The sequence below is a fragment of the Nyctibius grandis genome, chromosome Z, assembly GCF_013368605.1.
Source record: "Nyctibius grandis isolate bNycGra1 chromosome Z, bNycGra1.pri, whole genome shotgun sequence".
NCBI lineage: Eukaryota > Metazoa > Chordata > Aves > Nyctibiiformes > Nyctibiidae > Nyctibius > Nyctibius grandis.
Genome location: NC_090695.1, coordinates 63,767,556 through 63,780,391, shown reverse-complemented (window position 1 = coordinate 63,780,391; position 12,836 = coordinate 63,767,556). Strand labels below are relative to the sequence as shown.

Genomic DNA, 12,836 nt, shown 5'->3' with positions numbered 1-12,836 from the left:
TTCTTTCCCTTTAGAACTATCTTTTTTCCTCAACTAACAATCTCAAGAACTTGCCATGAGGTAATGAATTAATTATCTGTCTTTAAAACAATTTAGCAGGAAGTTTAAAGTAGTAAATTACAGCTTAAGGAATTAACTTTGAGAGGGTCAAACATAAATTGAGACAAATACGGAGTAGACAATATTGTGCCTTGCAGGTGTATTTAATGTAGATGTGCATATAACGATGATTAGTTGTACATTTAAGTCTTCTACTGATCACCACAGTACTCTGCGTCACAGTCAAGAAAGTAACACACATACCAGCCGCAGTCAAAAGGAAAGAAATGCTGCATATGAAGGTTTCCAATGTATTTTTGTAAGAAACCTTCCCTTGAGGTTTCCAGTGTATTTTTTTAAGAAACCTTCCCTCAAGGATCCTTGCAGAAGCCCCTGGTATACATGCTAAATCAATGCAACAAAACTGCCAACAAAATTGTGGTTTAATCCACTTGGCAACAAAAGGGGCAAGTGGCATGAAAAAAACTCAAGGCTGCAAGTTACTTATTGACACTAATAGCTTACTCTTCAGAGAATTTTCACTACAAATTTGCCTGTAGATTGCAAACATTTTCTAATGCAAAGGTAATTAATGAAAAAGAAAAAGGGTAGGCCATCAACTGAAAGAAAACATTTATTGAATCAAAGTCAATACTTTCCTTTTAATATCTACAAGCCAACACTGAACTGACTTTATTCAAGAATGAACACAATGTACAAAAAATGTATGTCTGTTATAAAAATATGTCAATTTTTTTTTCCTCGCTATTGAGCTGAAAACATTTTGACAAGTGCAAGATAGGTTTGGCAAGCAAATGTAAGCCGCTGTTACCAATGACAAAGTTAAAATAATTTTGTAATTGTAGTAGACTAATTGATAGACTAATAGTCTTACTAATTGTAAGACTCATTGATAAAGTGGCATTGGAAATGCTGACCCCTAAAAAAAGAAACATATCGCTGCACTGCCATGTGTTTATGCACCCAGATAATTGAACATCTTGATCTTCTGTCATCACGAATCAGTACCTTTATCAGTGAAGACTATCCAGCCTAACTGGAACTATTCAATCAGATAACTGACACCTACCACTGGACACCCATAACTTAGGGAAGGCAAAGTGCTTCCATGGCCCTGTATTTTGTGTGTTGTTTGTGAACTGAGAGAAGAGTAGGTACGTTCATACATGTTTAAATCAACATGACAGCTGTTGCAATGTGAAATCAGGGAAAGGATGAGAAAAGAATAAGGAATCATTTATGAAAGCAATCTATATTTATGAACACATGCGTGTTTACATATAAAAATGGATCAGACTAGGCTCAGTTATGCCTTGTTAGGATTTTTTTTTTCACATAAAGATTTAACTCAACCAGGACTCAAATCATTGTCTTCTTTCAAACCACCACCAAGGAGGGAAAAAAGGGACCATTTACAGAGATAATCTGAAAACAGTGCAATATTAAAATACAATTTCACAACGTGTGAAAGAAACATGCTTTGGAACCTGAGCAAAACGTGTTTTACTGACTTAGTAAAAAGTCACCCTGTATGTTGTTTTCATTGGCATCTGTTCTGCCAGATTAGTAAGTTGCTTTTAGCAGCTTCCATGGCCCCTATATATTTTATTTAGTACACAGAAACTGCCAACTACTTAGAGAGGTCTACTAAACATTTCAGCTAATATTGCAGGCAGTCTGACATGCTGCTACTGGAAATGACCATACAGACTAAAATTAAGAAAAACTGTAGAGAGAAAAAGAAGCAGCCAAACATGATGCTTTTCTTTTCTAAATAGACTAAAGCGCTTCCACACCACTTAGATACGGTACTACACTGGTTTACAGTCTCAAGGTCAGCTCTTTCCAAATAAATATACTGAACATTTACAACAAATGCCTCGTGAATGCAAGCTCTCTCTTTATTATTTCAAGACCAGTTGGATAAAAACTAAAATAAAGACATAACTCTGCAGTAGCTAAGTTACAAGTCCTTTTTCAGAAACAGGCATGGCTCTGTGCCACAGCAAAATTTTTCACTAGTCTCCAGTAAGCAATTTTTTTTTTCCTTCTAGCACCAAGCAGGCCACCATACAAAGCAACCTCACAAAGCATGCAGTCATCTACTCTGCTGATTTTGTATGAAATAATCATTTGTGCTTGCAGGTCCTAGACCATTCAAAAATGGGTATGAACTATAGATGATTGAAGACATTAATGGAAACTCACTCATTTCTAAATTATTTGAGTGGAGAAAAGATTTAAAGACTAAAAAGCAACAGAATGTTGTGCATTAGTATTTGTGAGGGATGAGGGATGCTAAGGTTGATGCTTTAATTTGCCTTAAAACAAACAAAAAGCTAAAACCAATCCTAAACAGCACTATGTCCATGATACCGGCAGAGGCCAATGTGTGCATGCCATTGAAAGGCACGGTCAGAGCAATCTGATAAATGGCATCATCAGAGCAGAACAGCAACTTTTCACTGGAGTAATCACAAAGGGTGAACAATGAGCCATCACTTCTCTCGTCATGAGCACAGAAAGCAGTCACCAAGGCAAAGGAGGGGACACAGGAAAGAAGGTACAGGAACTCATGTAATCCTGGAAGACAGAGAAGACACTAAACTGAGTTTTGAACATTCTGAGTGACCATTTTCCTACTGTTACATTGCTATTCATTGATTTAACACCATACATGGTATGCTTAAATGGATGGAACTGTTGTAAAAATGGTACTCTAATCATATCACAGAATTCTTCCGAAATTTGTTATACAACTAACTTCACTGCAAAGATTTGCCTACAATATCATCTTAGGTATAAAACAGGCTTACAGACAGACTGATGCAGTCAGGACAATCTCTTGTTCGTTGTGTGAAAAAATTAACACGCTTACATGATATTGAATTTTTTTATTCAGAAATGCATTTAAAATTGGGCATCATGAAGACACAGCTATTTATAGGGAGCTAATTTTGAAGTAGGATCGTTGTTCTTCCTACTGCTCTAACAGTGCCTAAAAAGCAGAGTGCAATACTTACTGGAAAGGTATCCCCAAAGTTATCCTGCCTTTGTATCTACAAGTTGCATCTGAACACTTGCAGACATGCCACCTCCATAGCCTCCCTTGGACTGCATTTGGTTCTGAATTGAGCTGACCTGGAGACAAAAGGGAAAGGGGGGCAGAGGAAACAAGAAAGGCAGTTAGTGAGCTATGGCATCTTCTTCCTTCCAATTTTATTTCTTGTTTAGGTTTGGTTTTCAAGTGCTTCTTTACCGTTAAAGCTACATTACTTTTGCATGAGGACATGGGCAGTGTAGGCTTGCTGGAATTTTCACTTCTGCAGGCAACTCAGCAGGAGAGATGGAAGAACTGGTGCTGAGGCAGAAGTTTTTCCTCTCTCCCAAAGAAAAGTGGCTGATTCAGGCTTTCACTGAGCCACTTGATTACTCAAAAAAAAATTAATCAAATCCCTCACTGGTATCCAACTCCACTCCATCTGACAAGCTATAATTTATCTTGTTATATGGAAAACGTTTTTTGCCAAGTATGATAAACGAAAGAAGTTGACACCATTATGTTAAAAATATAATAGACAACTTACAAAATATCTGGATAGTATCTGCATTGTATGGCTAACTTCAGATAATTAAAAAAGGACTTTCTAAACCAAAAAGGAGCTTTTGGTTTGTGGAAAGCTTTCTATTTTTCTATTTACATAACAGCATTCACCTCTTTCCTTAATTGCTACTATTCCTTTAAAAGGCAGGGCATTTATTGTTTAAATCATACTCAGTCTATCAGCTTGCCTGGAAACAGCTTGTTTGAAGGTATTTTTAGCCTGATGCAAAAGAATACATAAAGACACTCTCCCCCACACACACATACATAGACTTGCACATCCCTCTATGGCTTTCATTGCCTTTGTCAACAAAAAGGAAGGGAATCCATAGTTGTTTCCTGCTTGTGTTGCATGAGTCAAAATAATAATCTCCAAGTGCCTGCAGGAAGACAACTCCAACCTTAAAGGTTTGGCCTGTTTCTCTTCGTGCCCCAGAGCATACATAACAAGAACACAATAAGCACAAACCAACATATTCATTCAAGGCTACAGCTTCTGAAATTGAACTTGCAGCAAAGCCTATACCTGCAGGGTACCACTTGCAATTATTACATGTATGCTTCTTCACAGAGACCTCAAAACATCACTAGAAAGCTGTATTAAAATAGCACTGAAGAAATATTTCCAAGTAGCTTGCACGATATTTTCTCTGTCTACAAAGACAAAAGAGTATATTCTTTTTCACAGCAAAGCAAAACACACGCGTACACACACAAAACAAATCAGCACAGCTCTTTCTTACACACAGTTTCTCAAACCAATGTGAAAAAAAGAGCATGTTTTAGGATTGTTGTCTTCAACAGAATGGCATATTGCAGTGCTGTATATGTATTTAAGCCGCGCAATGTAAAACCATTATCTACCTTGGTGCTTTACTCAAATAAGGGATACAGCTGCAGCAAAGCAATGTTACATTCACATTTTTCTTCCGGGAAAAGTGTTCACAGCCAGTACTCTTACTGGGTCGGACATCAGAGTCTACAAACTCAGTAAGGAAGTGTGGAGAAGTGCAACCACATTCATGGGATGGGGTTTACGAACTTCCACATTTCACCCAGCTGGTCATCGTCTTCACCAAGCATCTTCTGTTGCTCATTGGAATAAAAGGAATTTGAATTTAATCTTTTTTTTTTCTCAGAAAATAATTAATCTACATGTAAATGTATTCACAAGAATGACTTGAGGATGGCATTAATTTCATCTGAACAAACCCTGCCTCTAGTGAAAAAGAGCTAGAAAAATATCTCCAGGCCATGTCACCTTCCAGTCTGACAACTTGCCTACATGACTTCAAAATTTTGGAGAACAGCAAATCAACACAAATTGCAAGGCTAAGTGTTAATTTTTATGAGTACTTCTAAAGGTTAGAATAATTTCGCTGGTACTTGAGTCACACATATGGACATTTGTGTTAGTGGGTAAGGAAGTATCAGTCTAAAATGCAGAAGCTGTTATACCTAAAGCAAAGAGAACTCAGAAAATTAAACTTGGCTGCATTAACAGTTCAGTGGCTATTATGGATATGAAAACTTATATAGGAGACATACAATGTTAAAAACAGTGAGCAAAAAGCAGATCTAACAATTGTAGGCTAACAATATGGTGGCATTCTTTCTGAAGCATCCTCCTTTTGACGCAGTCTGAGCTACAAGAACAAGCACCATGACACGCAATTATTTTTTTTCTTTCCCAAAGATGCCATTGCTTTCCCTTGATGATATATAACAGCAAGGTTCTTCTCTCTTATGTACAATTTAGATGGGATAAGGATTTAAAGATTTGGGAAGGGGGAGAGGATTGCACCAATTAAAGATCATACAATCCATTGTGCTACTTATCTATCTCATTAATTTCCTTCCTTCCTTTCCTTTCTCTCCCTTTTAGAATTAGGAAATAGCACAGAGGGTCCTTGAGAAAGAAAACAAGAGAAAACTGATAAAAGGATGGAATACACGAAATCAAAGACTAAACTGAAGAATATGAAGCAGAAGAAGAAAGTGAGAGATTTCACCATGGAATATGAAGGTAAAATAAGAAGAAAGTTATGGGAATGAGAAAGAAACAGTGCACAGAGGCCTCCTACTGTTTAAGTGTACCTTTGACAAAGAAGCAAGGCGCTCTACAGAGAAGGCAAACGAGAAAGCAAAATATTTCAGTAGTCAGAAAACTACTATACTCAGAATCATAAGGATATGTAATGAAGAACAATGCTGATGAAAAAAGTCACAGAGCACATAGCGGATGAAGAACCAAATTTATATGGGAAAAGCTAATGAAATTGCAAGAGGTCCTCTCAGGGTATTCAGAAGAGACAAGGCACAAGGAGGTTCACAAAGGAGTATAATGTCCATACCATAAAAGAAATTAAGCGGCAAAAAAAAAAATTTGGAGGTTAACACCATAATCACAGAATGGTTAAGGGTTGGAAGGGACCTCTGGAGATCATCTTGTCCAACCCCCTGCCAAAGCAGGTTCCCCTAGAGCATGTTGCACAGGGTTGCGTCCAGGCGGCTTTTGAATATCTCCAGAGAAGGAGACTCCACAACCTCCCTGGGCAGCCTCTTCCAGTGCTCTGTCACCTTCAAAGTAAAGAAGTTCCTCCTCATATTCAGATGGAACTTCCCATGTTTCAGCTTGTGCCCATTGCCCCTTGTCCTGTCACTGGGCACCACTGAGAAGAGTCTGGCCCCCTCCTCTTGACACCCACCCCTAAGGTATTTGTAAGTATTGATAAGATCCCCCCTCAGTCTTCTCTTCTCCAATCTGAACAGACCCAGCTCTCTCAGCCTCTCCTCATAAGAGAGATGCTCCAGTCCTCTGATAATCTTTGTAGCCCTTCGCTGGACTCTCTCCAGTAATTCCTTATCTTTCTTGAACTGGGGGGCCCAGAACTGCACACAGTACTCCAGATGTGGCCTCACCAGGGCCATGTAGAGGGGCAGTATAACCTCCCTTGACCTGCTGGCCACACTCTTCCTAATGCACCCCAGGATACCATTGGCCTTCCTAGCCACAAGGGCACATTGCTGGCTCAGGGTGAACTTGTTGTCCACCAGAACACCCAGGTCCTTCTCTGCAGAGCTGCTCTCCAGTAGATCAGCCCCCAACCTGTACTGGTGCATGGGATTATTCCTCCCAAGGTGCAGGACTCTACACTTGCCTTTGTTGAACTTCATGAGGTTCCTCTCTGCCCAGCTCTCCAGCCTGTCCAGGTCTCGCTGAATGGCAGCACAGCCTTCTGATGTATCGGCCACCCCTCCTAGTTTTGTGTCATCAGCAAATCTGCTGAGTGTACACTCTGTTCCTTCGTCCAGGTCATTGATGAATAAGTTAAACAGGACTGGACCCAGTACTGACCCCTGGGGAACACCACTAGCTACAGGCCTCCAACTAGACTGAGCACCACTGATCACAGCCCTCTGGGCTCTGTCGTTCAGCCAGTTCTCGGTCCACCTCACTGCGCACTCATCTAAGCCACACTCCTTGAGCTTTCCGATGAGGATGTTATGGGAGACAGTGTCAAAAGCCTTGCTGAAGTCAAGGTAGATAACATCCACTGCTCTCCCCTCATCAACCCAGCCAGTCATGTCACCATAGAAGGCTATCAGATTGGTCAAGCATGATTTCCCCTTGGTGAATCCATGTTGACTACTTCTGATGACCTTCTCCACATGCTTAGAGATGGCATCCAGAATGAGCTGCTCCATCGCCTTTCCAGGGATGGAGGTGAGGCTGACAGGCCTGTGGTTGCCTGGGTCCTCCTTCTTACCCTTTTTAAAGACTGGAGTGACATTGGCCTTCCTCCAGTCCTTGGGAACCTCTCCTGTTCTCCATGACCTTTCAAAGATGATAGAGAGTGGCTGGGCAATAACGTCTGCCTGTTCCCACAACACTCGTGGGTGCATCCCGTCGGGGCCCATAGATTTGTGGGTGTCCAGTTTGTCTAAATGATCTCTAACTTGATCCTTCCCAACCAAGGGAAAGTCTTCCTTTCTCCAGACTTTCTCTTGTACCTCCAGGGTCTGGGATTCTTGAGGGCTGGCCTTAGTAGTAAAGACTGTGGCAAAGAAGGCATTCAGTAACTCTGCCTTCTCTGCATCCTCCGTCACTAGGGCACCCTCCTCATTCAGCAGCGGGCCCACGTTTTCCCTAGTGTTCCTTTTGCTGCTGATGTACTTGAAGAAGCCCTTCTTGTTGTCTTTGATGTCCCTTGCCAGATTTAATTCCAAGCAGGCCTTGGCCTTCCTTGTCGCCTCCCTGCATACTCTGACAACCTTCCTGTATTCCTCCCAAGTAGCCTGTCCCTTTTTCCACATTCCATAGACTTCCTTCTTCCATTTCAGTTTTGTCAGAAGCTCTTTGCTCATCCATGCAGGTCTCCTGCCCCCTTTGCTTGACTTCTTACTCATAGGGATGCACCGATCTTGAGCTTGAAGGAAGTGATGTTTGAATATTGACCAGCTCTCATGGACCCCCCTGCCCTCTAGAGCCCTAACCCATGGGATACCTCCAAGGAGGTCCTTGAAGAATTTACACTGTGAAGACTGAACAAGGAGACTGGATGCAATATTACCACAGTAAGTTACCACATAAGAGGCAGGAAAATAAGCAGTGTGAAAAAGTAGAGATTTGTGCTTCTGAAGAGAGAGAGGGAAAAAAGGATTATTTTTTGCATACAGATCCTTTCTATCTGCGATCAGAAAAATCACTCTGGCCATTGACACAGCACATTATCCAAATTAAAAAAAGTGAGAGAAAGAGATAGCCAGTTCTGAGCATTCAAAATGAAAAAGTATATGTAGAGAGGCAATAATGATTACCTACTATCTGGAGATGAATTGGATATTACACAAGGCAAAGGAGAGGGCAAGAAGGGGGAAAGTCTGAGGTGAAAGAGCTAAGCAGCAATCACTGCAAACCTCACATGAGGCAGCTCAGCTGTGAGAATGAGGAAAGTTCTCAGAGAAGGGACAACAAACACTTAAAAAGCAAAAAGCCATGCTTTAAAGAAAAAATAAAGAAAACTGCTCACTTTATTATCACTTTATTATTTCAATTTATAATTGCTTTAAATATTAATGTGCTATATTGCATTAAATAGGTAACTAGCTTTAACTGAATTTTATCAAGCTGAAGCTCTGTTTGTCCATTTAACTTGCTCACAAATGTTTTTAGTACAAATAACTTCCAATCCATTATGTTGTTTCTGGGAAAACATAGTATATTGTTTGTCATGTCAGATTTTCTAGCTTTGCCCTTCCCCAATACATACTGCGTTGCAAATGTTTTTGTTGTATCTCAATAAGCTGTAAACTAGCTGAAACTACAAATTACCTCACTTGCCTACATTAAAACCGTCTCTTTTCTTTACAGCTCTGCTCTCTATTCTGATATCTCTGACAGAACTCTCTTCTCCCTTGTCAAGAAGCATTTTTCATCATTATCTACATATGACCCTTTTCTAGATTGCATATTATTGACCTTAAAAACAGATTGACGTTTCACATAAATATGAAGCTGTACAAAAGAAATCTATCCTCATAAGCTGATTTTCAGTATCTATCTTCGCCTCCGTTTTTCACTTTCAGAGAGAGAAAAATATTTATTGCTCTTATCATCTACAGGAAGCCACAAAACCTTGCCTGTGACATTGTTCCTTGCTCTGGAAATAATTGACACTGCAAACAGCGCTACAAAAATATAGAAAACCTCAACAAGGACACCTAAAAATATTTGTGTGCACCATAAACCAAGGTAAGTCAAGAGTTTTACATGAACTATATTTAAAATAGCTTAAAGCATTTAAGATAAGAAATGTAGTCAATTATAAGACACTTCAAAAAGTTTTCTCTAAAATAATCTAGTATATTTTCAAATATACCTCTATTTTAATTCATACATGCCATCAGAACGCATTTTTAAAAAGTACTCTACACATAGCCTGTACATAGCATCTGCTATGTATTGTCAATAAATATAGGAATTTAAAAAATGTTATCATAATCTTGAATGCAAGTGTTTAGGACTTGGAATTAAGATGCTAGTAGATTGTTCTTCAGTTTTATAGAGATTCTTCCTTATAGTTGAAAGACTCATTGCTTCAGCCACATTATACACATACAGTGTTCCTGTATTCTGCCCAAGATGAAATATTCTTCATTTGCTCATGCTTACCGAATTCATTCCACTGAATAGGTCTCCTGATCCTACATGAGCTGTGTGAACAAAGTTTGTGGGCTCCCCAATCATGCTTCGGTCAATCCGCCGCCGTCTTTTCTGAAAGGAAGGTAAAGAAACCCTCTCACTGAGAGTCACTGAAAAAGCGAAATCAATGTGTGTCATAAATGTAGAAGTCCATAGGATATTTCACACACTGTAAGATATTTTCATAGAGTGAAAAAGCAAGAGTCCAAATTCCCAGCTTAACCAGAACATTGGTAATACTGTCCCTTGCTTTTACCTGGATGATCTACAGCAGATCACTAGACCAGCACTGACACCACTCCTAACATTTATGCCAACAAAACATTTGTAAATAACCTTACTACACTCCATGGTTTATTAAGCAATATTTGCAACATTTCATACAGTAACTTCTGCCTATATTTGTATTTAAATCATGATGTGACAGATCAAATTTGAGGTTCAGTCATTCAAAACAAGAATTAAGGATCAAAGAGCATTAGTATAGTCTATGAAACTGCTAACTTACAGAATTTCTGATTTGCATGCCATGGGAACTTATGTCACTATTTGTAATATTACTTCCTGGTGATGTTCAGAACAATGCCTTGAGTTTGACCAAGGTTAGTCACAGACATATCTTTACTGAACCCCGTATACTCAGGTAACTTCCAGTCTACGTGGTTGCAGAGTGTGAGCTGAAGGGATGCAGTGTGATAGTAAGGCAGGATGCCAGATTAGGGACTCCAGTTCCTGTGCCATGAAACAGAAGGCAAGATTTGCTTAACCTCTGCCTCCCCTTTCTCAGAGTCACAGCTTCAATTATTATTAATGTAATAACATGCAAATGAAAATTTGGAGGCAGTAAGGACTTCCTCTACTTAAAGCTGCTTTGGTTGCCTGCTCAGCTAAGCATTGCATCTAAAGGAATAAACCAAGAAAATCCTATCCTCATTTCTTAGGCCAGAGCCAGGGAGCTTACACAGAGCAAATCATGCAGTGTGCAGTCACTGTATGCCTGTGTCCTGTATTTGAAAAAAAACAACAGCCATGAGGCACAGTATGAATATCTCAATTTAACATGTGTCATACAAAATACAGTGTAATAGCTAAGAAACTGCTTGAGCTCAGTTAAAAGCTTCCTATCATCTTAAAGTCCACTCAGTCTTATTTTTAAAGAGATCTCAGTTTCTAATCTGCAATGAGATCATATGGCCACCCAGACTCGAGACATGAAGGTACATGCCTCATGAGTGGGCTAGCTGCTACTGAAACACAGCTACAGATTAAATCTTTATGAATCAGAGTCCACAACTATGAGAATACATCATGGGGTTTAGCCAGCAAGTATAAAACACATTTAATCCTTTCCCATACCTTTTCCCTATTACTAAAACCAGATTTCAGTAGGTTTCAGTACCTTACTGCATCATATTAATAGCTGGGGTGAGGGGAAACACATAAAACACTCCCATAGAATCAGCAAAACAAAATTAGCTGATCTATGCCAAAACTACTAGTGAATTCTCTACTCCCAACAAATTTGACAAGATCAACTAAATATATAATCATCACTATAAAAACATCTTCACTTAGTTTGAGGGCTTTCACAGAGAAAAAGTTTATGGAAATTAACCGAGATGTCTCAATTGCAGAAAACATTAGTAGAGTTCCTAGAGCCATAAACAGCCACAACAGAATCTATTACCATGTCCCACCAATGCTTTAATATTTCAGTCTGGAAGTCAAGCTTACTTACACATACAACAAACATGAGAACTGCTCATCTGACACATTCAGGACAAGGAGCATCTCCACCAGGTGTGATGGTTATTTTAAATGCATGTTGCTTTATTTACACCATGTAGTATTGTGATATGCTGTGACTCTGACACAGAAAACAGCTCTAGAGAGCTGTATGAAACACACCACTCCAATTAAAACACTTAAAATTGTTTCAGGTCTGCAGTAGTTGCCCCTCTCCCGCTTTTAAAAAAACTAACAGCCAAAGTCAGATTCATTTATATGTCTAAACAATACATCCATGATTTCTGGGTTTTAGTAGATTTCTGAAATGCAGAGTTTTGATGCAAAGAAAAAGTAGACAATCTCAAAGCTTTTGGAATTTTTGGTTTGTTTATTTGTTTTGCAAACAACCAAACTCACTCTTTGGGCAACTCAACGTATTTTCCTCCTTTACTTGTTGCTAAGATCACTGGCACGCCAGTAACAGAATTAGAGTGCTGGATCTTGTGAACGACTGTAAATGATTATCTGCTAATCATCAGCTAGTCAACCAGTAACCACTAGTTAAGTTAAACACCATCAAACCCTGTTTCTTATCTTAAGTGAGTTTCTTATCAGAGGCCATCAGCCAGTTACACCCTGGCATGTGCCCACTGGTGGGATCTCCTTGAAGCACCAGAACCGTATTTAAATGCTCTGCTATATTAACACTACAAAGTAGTTCACTCTGAAAGCAAATCAAACATTTTTATTTTCTGCAGGAGCACTCAGTTTGCATTTACATTACTGTTTTAGCTTGGATCATGAGCAGGCTTTTGAAGCAACTTTGCCAGTCCCCATTTACCATGCTTCAATTTTAATTTCAGAGTAATCTTGGAGTGTACAAATTAGACTTCTTTTGAGTGAAGCTGCACTGGAAGACTAGCTGATGCACTCCCATTGCTAACGGACATTGAGGCCAACAGACCAGGTGAGCCAGTCTGAAGCAGACTAATGCACATCATGGTTCCCCAACACTGGCTGTTCTGATCTACTACATTGCTGCTCCTACTAGGATGTGCCATTTCTGTAGACACAGCCTCAGCCAGAACTGAAATGACCAGTTAGTATGGTGAAGGGATGTGGGGAGTGCTATAAAAATCTGCCTCTTTTTGAGGAATGTAACACAGGAGACAGGAGTAGAGGAGCATGCCTTGAAAGGTTACAAAGCTTTTACAGAGGACACTGTAAACATGAGTTTTG

General features: G+C 39.5%; 1 protein-coding gene across 5 annotated transcripts in view; it reads right to left on the bottom strand.

Moving 5' to 3' along the window:
* Positions 1–655: 655 nt before the first annotated feature.
* Positions 656–12,836, bottom strand: part of CDC42SE2 (CDC42 small effector 2) — a 99,112-nt gene continuing 86,931 nt past the window's right edge. For all 5 annotated transcript variants that reach the window (XM_068422831.1, XM_068422833.1, XM_068422832.1 and 2 more), the window contains 3 exons: positions 9,840–9,941; positions 3,084–3,201; positions 656–2,643 (listed from right to left, as the gene is read on the bottom strand). In XM_068422831.1, coding sequence (XP_068278932.1) covers positions 3,103–3,201; positions 9,840–9,941 — 201 coding nt within the window. In that variant the 3' untranslated portion in view covers positions 656–2,643; positions 3,084–3,102. The remainder of the gene's footprint in view (positions 2,644–3,083; positions 3,202–9,839; positions 9,942–12,836) is intronic.